Source organism: Bubalus bubalis, chromosome 1, assembly GCF_019923935.1.
Source record: "Bubalus bubalis isolate 160015118507 breed Murrah chromosome 1, NDDB_SH_1, whole genome shotgun sequence".
NCBI lineage: Eukaryota > Metazoa > Chordata > Mammalia > Artiodactyla > Bovidae > Bubalus > Bubalus bubalis.
The window spans coordinates 49,511,257-49,523,609 of NC_059157.1; the positions used below are offsets into that span (position 1 = coordinate 49,511,257).

At 46.4% G+C, this 12,353-nt stretch overlaps 1 protein-coding gene across 5 annotated transcripts in view; it reads left to right on the forward strand.

Annotated features, from left to right (window-relative positions):
- The window catches only part of TIAM1 (TIAM Rac1 associated GEF 1), a 459,371-nt gene that overhangs the window by 313,350 nt on the left and 133,668 nt on the right, over positions 1-12,353 (forward strand). For all 5 annotated transcript variants that reach the window (XM_006053559.4, XM_044939649.2, XM_044939642.2 and 2 more), the window contains one exon: positions 6,147-6,594. In XM_006053559.4, the coding sequence (XP_006053621.4) occupies positions 6,147-6,594 (448 nt within the window). The remainder of the gene's footprint in view (positions 1-6,146; positions 6,595-12,353) is intronic.

Below are 12,353 nucleotides of genomic sequence, written 5' to 3' on the forward strand. Positions count from 1 at the left end.
CTAATTCAAGGCTTCCACAGGTCCACAGATATATGCCAAGGAGTGGGATCACTTGATCACATGGTCAGTAAAGAATCTACCTGCCAATGCAGGAGACCTGGGTTCGATCCCTGGGTTGGGATGATCCCCTGGAGAAGGAAATGGCAAACCACTCCAGTACTCTTGCCTGGGAAATCTGTGGACAGAGGAGAGAGGAGCTTTGCGGGCTAAAATCCATGGGGTCACAAGAGTCAGACATGACTTAGCGACTAAACCGCCATCACCACCACAGGTCAGAATCTCCTCCCATCACTGAAATCCCTTCAACTCTTCTCTGCTGCATTTATCATCTCCATACAGGTGTATTGACGCAAAGCTGGATTCATCAGGGAAATTAAAGAAAGTGACCAACATAACAGTTTCTAATTGCATTCGAGTTAAAACTTCTCCCAGGGCCCTTGAACTTTGTGGCTAATGACCTCTTCAGAATTGTGTTCACACATCATTAGCACAGCAAACCTGTTCCTTGGGGGTATTTCTGAGTCCCTGGTGGAAAGGATGTGAGCTTTGCCACAATGTGTCATTAGCCCATGTTCATGCTGGGGGACCCTCTAGTGTTCAAGACCGTGCAAACAGGCTTTGAATTTGCCTCTCACCGCCTCCGCTTTAGTACCAGAGCTCATTTAAGCTTTGTTGCCTGGCTGAAATGACTAAGAAAACTTGCACTGTTGAATGTTTTGGGCGACAGCTGGCCACTTGTACATTCAATGGGAAAGTGCATTTGTTGATTTCGGCCGGTGGAATGGAAGCTGGTGAGTGAAAATCCGGCTTGGGAGGATTCATCCAGGAAGAGCAGGGCTTAAGAGCCTCTATAGTCTATGAATGTTATTTATAATTGGAAGCCTCTTCAGTGGAGTGGTTCTAATACGGGGAGTTTATTTTGAGCTATTTGCAGGAAATCTTTGGCCAGATCATGCATCATGCTGAGAGTTACTTCTCTGTTTAGCTAGGGTCTTACTATTTCCATTGATCTCCTCTGACTTTTGCTTTAAATTTGAGTACATTTGGTTTGATATTCTAGGGCTGATCATATGCTAAGGCATCTAACTAGATAAGAAGGAACATACCTTGCATTAGGAATAAAGACTCTTGAGCTCCCACGGAACTTTTCCCTGAGGTTGACCACTAAAAGAGTGGGGGTGGTTCACAGATACTTTTGAGTGTGGGGAGAATCAGGTTTCTCAGGAAGTGTCCTTGAGATGGAGGTAGTCGGAGGAGGAGCCCTTTGAAAAAATGCACCGGGATCGTTTGCGTCGCAGTGATGCTGTCTTCTGCACGACTGGAAACCATGGGGCAGTGTATGCACCTGGTATTTGAGGAGGTTGGGCGTTTGGGATGCAGCCTCAGAGCCATCTTGCAGTGTGTGAACCTAGAGCCTCTACATCCGTGTATCTTACATTGGTTTCTTCTAGAGCTTTTGTGACCTGTAGGCTTCTAACTGTTGTGTGGCACTTTGTTGCTCATTGTTCAGTCGCTAAGTGGTGTCCAACCCCATGGACTGCAGCAGGCCAGGCCTCCCCTGTCCTTCACCATCTCCCTGAACTTCCTCAAACTCATGTCCATCCAGTCAGAGATGCCATCCAACCATCGCATCCTCTGTCCTCCCCTTCTCCTGCTGCCTTCAATCTTTCCCAGCATCAGGGTCTTTTCCAACGAGTTGGCTCTTTGCTTCTGGTGGCCAAAGTATTGGAGCTGTAGCTTCAGCATCAGTCCTTCCAATAAATATTCAGGGTTGATTTCCTTTATATTGACTGGTTGGATCTCCTTGCAGTCCAAGGGACTCTCAGGAGTCTTCTCCAACACTACAGTTCAAAAGCATCAGTTCTTCGGTGCTCAGCTTTCTTTATGGTCCAACTCTCACATCCATACATGACTACTGGAAAAACCATAGCTTTGAATATATAGGCCTTTGTCAGCAAAGTGATGTCTCTGCTTTTTAATAAGCTGTCTAGTTTTGTCATTGCTTTTCCTCCAAGGAGCAAGCTGGATAAAACAGCCCCATTGTAGATGATTCCTGTATTGAAGTTGGAGATGGCTGGTATAGGGGATGTGGAGTCCTATTGACCACTCAGTTCTTGAGTAATTCCTCTGGCTGGGTGGACATCATTTCCCACGGTGCTAGAGCAAGGATTTCTGGGTATCTGGGAACATCCCATGCTTCATGGTCATATAGAGGCTGGGGCTGGGCAGGCAGCATTTGTTTCTGGGCAGGCTGGGTCACATATCAGAAGGGGGATGTGTACCGCTGAGCCTGCTTAACCACTTGTGGAGACAAGGTGGAGCTGCCTTGGGTCACAGATGGGGAGCATTCCCTGGCGGTTACTCTCCCAAAGTATGCGAGCTCATCTGGGGCCAGTGGGCCTGTTACTGGGAGAAATCACTGCTCAGTTCAGTGACTGTCCCAGAGTTGAACATGCACAGCCTGAGCCATTGCAGAGGTGCAGCGTGAGTTGGCATGAGCACTTGTTTAAGTATGAAAAAGAGGGGGCTGTCTATCGAGTCCTTAACTCTTAGTTCCAATAGGGACATCAGGGCATTCTGTAAGGGTTCATGGTTTGTGGGGATGTAGTAGATGTTAAGTGGAGAGGGGAATGGCAACCCCATCCAGTATTCTTGCCTGGAGAATCCCATAGACAGAGGAGCCTGGCTGGCTACAATGGGGTCACAAAGAGTCAGACACAACTGAGCAACTAAGCCCAGTAATGTTAAGGGATGTTAAGAGACATGCCTGTCCATTCTCTGCTTGTTCCACTCAGATTCTTTCATCTCCTCCTTCCCCTTCCCGTCACTTTGGAGTTTGAGCTCTTTGCAAGGAAAGTCAAGGCGTGCAGATGCCCAGTCACACAGTTTTGTTGGGAAACCCTAGAAGAGGCACTGTTGGCAGACAGAGGGGAAGGCATGGTGTTGACTGCTGAGACAGGACCCTATCAGGTGCTGCCTGCAGCTGAGCCATGGGGACGCCTTGTCAGAGTGGAAGAGGGCATTGGAGGCATGTCTGCCACCCACCAGGCCTATGACTTTCTGAGCCTCAGCATCCCCAGGCTGGGGGATGGTTTTGCAAGGTTCCTTCCTGTTCCCCAGCTCTGGAAATTTTCACGTGCCTGCTATCAATGTCTCCTTTTTTGTTCTGAACTCTTTTTCTTATGACCCAGGGATGTTACCCCTGTGTAGCTGGTCATTCCCTGTCTTACAGAGAAGCAGCTCATCATTTTTCATTTTTGAGGCAAATTTGTAGCTGATTTTTGTCCCATCTCCCAGAGAAGGACTGAGATGTGAAAACGAGTCCAGATACTGGGGAGACTCATGCAGACTCCCTCCACCCATGGTTATCTTGAATATTCGGTGATGACTGACTTTACTTATTATCATCCAAAGGAACATATGGTAAATGTTCCTGCCAGGGAGAAACGTGGGTTGGTAACAGCGCTCTTCTGTTTGTACTGGGGACTTTTTTTTACCTACTGGATCCCTGGGTTGGGAAGATCCCCTGGAGGAGGGCATGGTAACACACTCCAGTATTCTTGCCAAAAAACCTCATGGGCAGAGGAGCCTGGTGGGCTCCAATGGAATCACAAAGAGTTGGACGTGACTGGAGCGACTGATTATGCACGCTCACTCAGTGACACAATGTATATATCACATACCTTCCGTGTCTGCGTCCTTGATGACTGTTGGTGGTGGGTAACAGGCAGGACAGCAGGCAGGGAAGTGACAGGACGGACAGTCACAGGGTCTGCATCCTGGCTGCATCCGTGGTTTCTTTGACCCTCTTAAGTCCCTCTGTATCCCAGGGACCTAAACTCCGTTGCAAGTGCCACTGGTCCTCAGAAACTTGCTTCAGCACTTCCTGCTACTTACTGTCTTCCCATCTCACCTCCCCCTTGTTTCTTCTTTCTTTTTAGATAAACTTTTAATTTTAGAACCGTTTTAGATCAAGGAAATGTTGCAAACGTGGTACAAAGGGTTCCCGTGTACCCTGCACTCAGTTAACCTTGAGCGCTTGGTCGAGGTGGTACTTGGCCAGTGTCTCCACTCTCGAGGTTCTGTGCTTTGCACACTGTACTTCTTGTTTTTTTTTTGTATTTTTGAAGAGGTACACTGTGATGGTTTCAGTTCAGTCACTCAGTCATGTCCGACTCTTTGTGACCCCATGGACTGCAGCACGCCAGGCCTCCCTGTCCATCACCAACTCCCGGAGTTTAATGTTATGTATGTATTGTGAAATGATCCCCACAATCAAGTTAATTAACACGTCCATCACTCACGTAATTACTCCTCTCTTCCTTCCTCCCTCCCTTCCTTCCTTTTGTTTTTTTTTTTCTTTTTTTGTGGTGAGAACACTTATAGGTTTACCTTCCTAGCAGATTTCAAGGATACAATACAGTATCATTAACTAGAGTCATCTGGCTGTATATCAAATCCCCAGAACGTAATTGCTCTTGTAACTGAAAATGTGTAGCCTTGACCAGGATCTCGCATTTCCCTTAGTCCCCTAGTCTGTCAAATGCCATCCCACTCTCTGATTCTATGGGTTTGGCGTTTTTACATTCCACCTAGAAGTGAATCCTACAGTATCTGTCTTTCTGTGCATCCCATGATGGTTTTCATGTCTGGCTCTGCCCATCTTTTAGTTGCTGACTATTCGTGATGAAGGTGAACTCTGAGGGCCTTAGCTTAGAATTGACCACGTGAGATGTGCAGAGATGAGGGCACAACACCTGTTTGGGCCTCATGCAGGACAGCGTTATTGGCTTGGCTGAGAAGTTCGTTCTGGTGTTTCTGTAGCATCGTATGAAAACCCGGAATTAACTTTTTGGCCAACCCAATAGTTTGTGGCTTGGTTCATTCTGCCCTGTTACCTGGCAGCAGGGATTTGAAAGCATAGCATTCAAATCATTTATGTGGCAATTGGAATATGCTGTTAACTTTTTACATTTTCAAACCATAATGAACTATTTATGAGACTAAAGGCTTAAAACACGGTTAAGTCTCCAAACCACGTTATCACTTGCATGTCAGTTTCACGTTCCCATCCTTTCCCTTGTAGAAAAACCAGTCCCATTTCTTATCCCTGAGACTGTTGAGCTGTCCTGTTGAATTCTGCTTTCATTATTCTCCCTTGAGGACTACCCTTCTTTAATTATTGTTTGTGGAAATGCCTTTAGCACTTCAGAGCAATCCAGATTGTGATTTAAGAACAGACCTGTCTGTGTCCCGTCGAGCCTGAGAGCAGGGCCAGCACTTTGGAAGTTCCAAATGTTTTTAACTGAGGGATGGATACCCCCCACATCTTGGCAGTTGCCGCAAGTTGTCACTTGGCCCCCGGGGCAGTGAGTAGCTTGCTCAGGCTCCTGGCATCCCAGCTTTGAAAGGGCAGGGTAATTGGAGAGTCTGCACTGGAGCCGTGGGCCCCACAGACTTGTTCAGCTCAAGTGCAGAGTGAGAAGCTGCTTGTTTTCAAGAAACAAAGCGGAGTGGAGCATGAGGGCTCTCCCCTGCTCCTGGGCTCTGGGTTCTTGCTGGGTGAGTGGGTGGGGTGGTACGGTAGTTATCTTTCTAGTCATCAGATCATAAATTAGACTCCTAATTCAGCCTTTTATTTATTTATTTGTTGTTTTATTTTTTAAGTATGAGCTACACAGACGTCATTATTCCCTTGGAACCCCCCCCCACTCCGGAATAAACTACCTAATCAGCCAGCAGAGTTTCCTGGAGCGCCAAGCTGGCTGATGAGGGCCAGGGTGCTGAGTTCGTTCAGCAGGGCAGTGGAGGGGACTCTGAATGGCTGATTTGCCCATTACTTAATTATCTAAGTCAGATCATTGATAAGTTCTTTGAAATGTTTCTTGCTTTGTGTGTGTGTGTGTTTTGAATGTTCTGAATTGTTGATATTCATACTGGGGTGGCTTCATGGTTTTCCTGAGCTGCTCAGCAGGCAAGTTAGGTTTGAGGGAGTTGGGGGTTGAGGGGTAGTCCCGGGAAGGTGGGGAGCATGACATGCTGCAGGTTGCCAGCAGCTCCACAGCCCCCGGCTGGAGTGACAGGAGCCCCTGGGTTACTTCTTTGTGTGATGCATGTCTTCTTTCTTCTCCCTTTCGGCTCCCAAGGATGTTAACACAGGCGAGGGTAGCGAGTTTGCTGACAGCGGGATCGAAGGGGCCACCACCGACACGGACCTCCTGTCCCGGCGATCCAATGCCACTAACTCCAGCTACTCGCCCCCCACCGGCCGTGCCTTTGTGGGCAGCGACAGCGGCAGCAGCTCCACCGGGGACGCGGCCCGCCAGGGGGTGTATGAGAATTTTCGCCGGGAGCTGGAGATGAGCACCACGAACAGCGAGAGCCTGGAGGAGGCGGGCTCCGCGCACAGCGACGAGCAGAGCAGCGGCACCCTGAGCTCCCCGGGCCAGTCCGACATCCTGCTCACGGCCGCCCAGGGCACAGTGCGCAAGGCCGGCGCCCTGGCCGTCAAGAACTTCCTGGTGCACAAGAAGAACAAGAAGGTGGAGTCAGCCACGCGGAGGAAGTGGAAGCACTACTGGGTGTCCTTGAAAGGTGAGAGAGACAGAGAGCATCCTTCCTGCCGTGCCGGGTAACCCTGGGTTCCGTGGTACCCCTTACACATGATTGTTTTTAATTACATGGAATTTCTATTTCATGCTAATTTCAAAATTGTTGTTTTATGATGGTAAGAGTACTTAACGTGAGGCTTACTCTCTTGAGCTTCCCAGGTGGCACAGTGGTAAAGAATCTTCCTGCCAATACAGGAGACACAGGAGACACGGATTTGATCCCTGCAGGAGAAAGTGGCACCCCACTCCAGTATTCTTGCCTGGAGAATCCCATGGACAGTGGAGCCTGGTGGGCTATAGTCCATAGGGTTGCAAAGAGTCAGACATGACTGAGCGTGCATGCACACACTACACACACACACATACACACACATATTACCCTCTTAGCACATTTTTAGGTGTATGTTTCAGTGTATTTGACAAAGGCACACGGTTGTACAGCATATCTCTAGAACGCAATGATCTTCTTGAGCTGGAACTTTATGTCGCTTGATAGTCACTCCCCATTTCCTTTTCCCATCAATGGTTTATAGTCTTTTCTTTTTCACATGTAAGCTATTAGAGCCTCTCATGCCTTGTTTTCCTATGTACAGCTGGTTGTGGCGACAGTTTCAGTGCCTTGAGTTCCAAAAAATATTTTTTTGAAATCGTCCCAAAAAATGTGCCTCCCAGAGTAACTGTTTTGGAGGGAAAAATCAGTAGTTTGAATCTTATGAAATTGCCTTTTTATTTTTTCTTTCATAAAGAATGATGGAATATTGTTAATTTCATAGAATTTAACCTAGTGTTTAATGGGATATCTGAGCCATCTACGTTTGTGAAAAAGTCCCTGTTTTGCAGTCACACTTTGAATATTTGAGTGTGTGTGTATACATATATACATGCATGTGTATATATATGCACTGCCTTTTCATTGATAAGCATGATGCTTTGATGTGCTGCTGCTCATTAATGTTTTGCATACATTTTAGAAGTATGTGCGTGTGTTTTTGCCCACGTTTGCATGTCTTGATGGTGTAGAAATTGTAACATATTTGTGAGCTCTGTGTCTTAAAAGAAAAGACACTGCTCAAGCCCACTTAGAATCCTTAACAGAAGCTGGATGTGAAGCAGGTGAATGTATGGCAGGAGAGGTTAGAGAGGTTATGAAGCATGAAGGATGGGTCCCAGAGAAAGAAGCCTGAGCTTACCTGGTGTGGTACACCCATTACACCATCTGATACTGCATTTTATCATCCATGGCTGGTGTGGAGTAACCAGTCCTAGAGGCACACATGGCCTAGAGCTCTGTTCAGTGATGTGCAGGTCAATCCCTGTGCGGGGTTTGGGTGGGTTGCATTACTAGTGCTGCCTGCTATTGCTTCAATGCCTGGCCAAACAGGGAGGGAGCATATTAATTGGGCTGTAGGTCTTGTTGCAGGTCACAGAGACCTATAGTGACAATGCCTCAAGCAGGCCAGGCCTTAAATTCCCCCCCCTCCCAGCAGAGGTAGACCTTCTAAGGGTGATGGGGCGACTCTTTGCTGTGACGTCATCTAGAAGCCAGGGTTCCTTTTGTCTCACTGCTTAACTGTACCTAGAGCATTGTTTTCATATGAACGATCAGGAGAGCTCACCGGCAGGTCCAGTTCCAGTGGAAATATGGAGGAGTGGAGGGCGAGTCCCTCTGCACTGAGCGTACAGTCTGGAAGTTGACTGAATCTCTTCTGCTTCCACTGCATAGGCCAGAAATGAGTCCAACCTGGCTGCAAGGGAGGCAGGAATGGACTCAACCAAGCACTGGGGTTGCTGTTACTGCAGAGGAAAGGAGGTTGGGCGTGTTGGGGAACAACCAGCTGTCCCATAGAGGAGGCTTTAACCTTGTCAGCCAGTGCAGGGCAGTTCCCCCTCCTTTCTGCCAAGAGCTTGTGTGTCTAATGTTCCTGCATGTTTAGCATAGGATGCTTTCTTTAGTTTTTAAGACTTCTTGGGTTATTATATCTTGTTGCTCCACTTCTAAGGATGTCTTGGAAAGAGTCAGGTTCTTCTTTTTTTTTTTTTTTTTGATTTATTTCTTTTAATTGGAGGATAATTACTTTACAATATTGTGGTGGTTTTTGCCATACACCGACATGAGTCAGCCACGGGTTCTTTTCTCACGTCCTCTTCTCATTCTGAAAGTCTGCCTTAGTGGTTTCAGAGTTTGAATAGATGTGGAATTCTGGTACCCATAGTATCTTCTGTGGAAAACCTCAGAAAATATTGATATTAAACTTTAAATTTTGGTGTCTATGCAAGAGCGGGTACCATACTATAGTCTACATAAAGTGCATATAAAATTTTGAACACAAATGTGAAGTCTCTGTGTTCAAAACACAGGAACGTTGGGTTTGAGCTAATTTTATTGGGTCACACACACACACACACACACACACACACACACACACACACACAGAGCACACTTTGCTTTTCATGTTCCATTGTGAATTGCGAAAAGGCTATTTGATGTCGTGGTTCTGCTTGTGAAACACAGTTGTTCTTCCTGTGGGAGCATTTTGGAGACCTGCTACTGTTCTTTTTCACATGAGACCTGCCTCGGCTTAATTTAAAGGCACTATCGGATCATGTCTAAGGGGCCCTGGATCATATCCACTGTCCTGCTGTGGGGGGTGGGATGACATGAGGGAGAAAGACCCCTTCTTCCACCTCCTGCTCCTCCCCAGAGGTCCACAGCACTGGACCCCATAGTCTCTGTTCCCTTTAGCAGCTTGTCTTATCTTTCACTTTATTACTCAATGTTGAGTTGTTTTTTTTTTTTTTTTTTGTAGGAACAAAGCACATTTTATTATAGCCTATTTCAGCATTTTGAAATCTAACCACAAATAGAAAAGTCAGCTTTATGAGTTTTTAACAACATGATTAGAAGACCATCTGTGTCGCTGTTGTCTGAGTCACTTCCTGGGTTATATCCATACCTGCTGAATCTCAAAGTCTGAAGGTGGTTTGGTTCAGTTCAGTCTCTCAGTGGTGTCCGGCTCTTTGCAACTCCATGGGCTGCAGCATGCCAGGCCTCCTTGTCCATTGCCAACTTCCGGAGTCTACTCAAACTCATGTCCATTGAGTCGGTGATGCCATCCAACCATCTCATCCTCTATTGTCCCCTTCTCCTCCTACCTTCAATCTTTCCCAGCATCAGGGTCATTTCCAATGAGTCAGTTATTTGCATCAGGTGGCCAAAGTATTGGAGTTGGGGCCCTGTATTAATCCCTGTATTGGACCTGCTATAACCAGGTACCACAGACTGGGTGGCTTCAACAAAAGAAATGGATTGTCTCATAGTCCTGGAGCCTTGAAGTCTGAGGTCAGGGTGTCAGCTGGTTTGGTGTTCTCTCATGTCCTCTGTCTGTACCTGTCTATGCCCAAATTCCTCCTTCTTATCAAGACAGTGGTCATAGTGGCTTAGTGCCCACCTGAACAACCTCCTTTTATTTTAATTACCCCTGTAAAGCCCTTATCTCCCAATATAGTGAAATTCTGAGGCCCCGGGCTATATGACTTCAATCTAGGAACCTGGGGGGATAGGATTCAGCCCATGACAGGCCCTGAATCTGTGGTTTAAACAAAGTTCCCAGGTGATGCTTAGACTCAGTTTGAGAATAACACTGTTAATGGCATAGAATAAAAATAATTAGGTTATTTTTTTTACTTGGGACATGGAAGCGGGGGCTGTTTTGTTTCTGCTGTTCCTTTAGAGAATAAATGATCAAGGAAGGCAGGATGCCGGCACTCAGGAGCCCAGCCCACACGCCCATTAGAGGAGGGAGCCTGCGCTTCCTTGGTGACCCAGATCTGAATGACACAGTCTGTCAGGATCCAGACTGGAACACACAGCTGCCGAGTCTTTTGCTTTTGGCTCCTGACGGGTCCCATTATAGATCAACAAACTCAGGGCTTGTCCCTGCCACTCACAGGCAGGGCTCGCTGCTGACTTGAGCTTGGAGATGGAGAAATAAAAAGCAGGGTACCTGGAAGCCATGGGCTAGGGAATTCTTCAAAGATTCTTTCACTTTCGACAGAATAATTAATTTTTAAAAAGTTTTATTTAGAATTAGACTCTGGAGTGTCTCCATCCGTGACTGAAACGCAAACAGATTACATTCAAGATGAAGGTAAAGAAGATGTTACAGGGGAGTGCGTGGTGCCCAGACGTGCTGTTTCACGTTAGTCTTAGAGCTGGAACATGTTGATAATGAAGGAGAAGCTGGTTTTCAACCATCCACTGTCATGGGCGATTGTAAACTAAAGTTGAAAAATGATGGAAATGGCAATTTGGGGAGACGTCAAGTGTTCAGTGTGTGAACGTTGCGTATCCGTTATCTGCAGGCTTCGGTTTTTGTTCTAACTATGGTAAAGCTGCATTGTCCCTTTTCTGTTAAGAATCTATTCATCGTTAGTGTAATATGAGTACTAAAGGATTATTTAGAGTAAGGTTTCTCAGCAGCGGGGCTGCTGACATTTTCTGGATAATTCTTTGTCGTGAGGCTTGTCCTGGGAGTTGTAGGATGTTTAGCAGCATCCTTGTCCAATCAGTGGTCCCCAGCCTGTTTGGCACCAGAGACTGGGTTTCATGGAAGACAGTTTTTCCATGGGGAGGTGGGGGGGATGGTTTGGGGATAATTCAAGTTTGTTACATTTATGGTGAGCTTTATTTCTTTTATTGTATCAGCTCCACCTCAGATCATCTGGCTTTAGATCCTGGAGGTTGGGGACCCCTGTATTACCCACCTGCTTCTGTCCCCCACCCCCAAGTTTTGACAACTAAAAATGTCTCTAGACTTCACCAAATGTCCCTCATTCAGCAAAAATGCCCCCACCTCGGGAACCTCAGATGTCAAGGAAAATACCCTCTTCTTTCCATTTCTTTTCTTTTTCTATCTCTGAATCTATGCTAGCTTAAGACATGAAAAGAGGAGATTCAGATGTTTCTGAATGTGAGCTCTGTGTTCCTGTAAAAACTTGAGCTCTTCAAAATAAGAGAGATTATTAAAAAAAATTAGTGTTGGGGTAATAGGTCTATAGTTAAATTATATGTATGTAACTTATACCCCCAAAACATAAAAACAAAATAAAACCGTACTAAAATTACATAACAGTATATATTTCCAACAATAAGTGTCACAGAAAACACAGGGCTTTATCCTTGGCAGGGAAAAAAGGTAAATATAGCTTGAATGGGTTGGAGGGAAAATTGAAACTCCTGAACTATGGCTACAGGACAACAGTTATAAAATCGTGACGTTCAGCAACACACCAGTAGACTCTTCGGCTGAGCTCATGGTCAGGCGGTACCACAGGAAGCACCGGGAAACCAGCGGGGCTTGCCAGCAAGTGTGTGGCGTGCATTTGTGCTGGAGGCGCTGCATCCAGCCGCTGTTACATGCTCCTGTGAAATACTAGTCAGGTTAATTTTCTCAGTCGTATCTGACTCTTTCACAGCCCCATGGACTGTATTCCACCAGGCTCCTCTGTCCATGGAATTTTCCAGGCAAGAATACTGGAGTGGGTTGCCATTTCCTCCTCCAGGGCATCTTCTCAATCCAGGGATGGAACCTGCATCTCCTGCATTGCAGGTAGATTTCTGTACTGCCGAGCCACCAAGGAAGCTGTCCTGTGAAATAGTAAGGGCTAGGAAAAAATGGCCTTTGCATGCATGTGACTTTTCCATTGATCCCCATCGTTGTACACCGTCAGTTAGAAATTTGC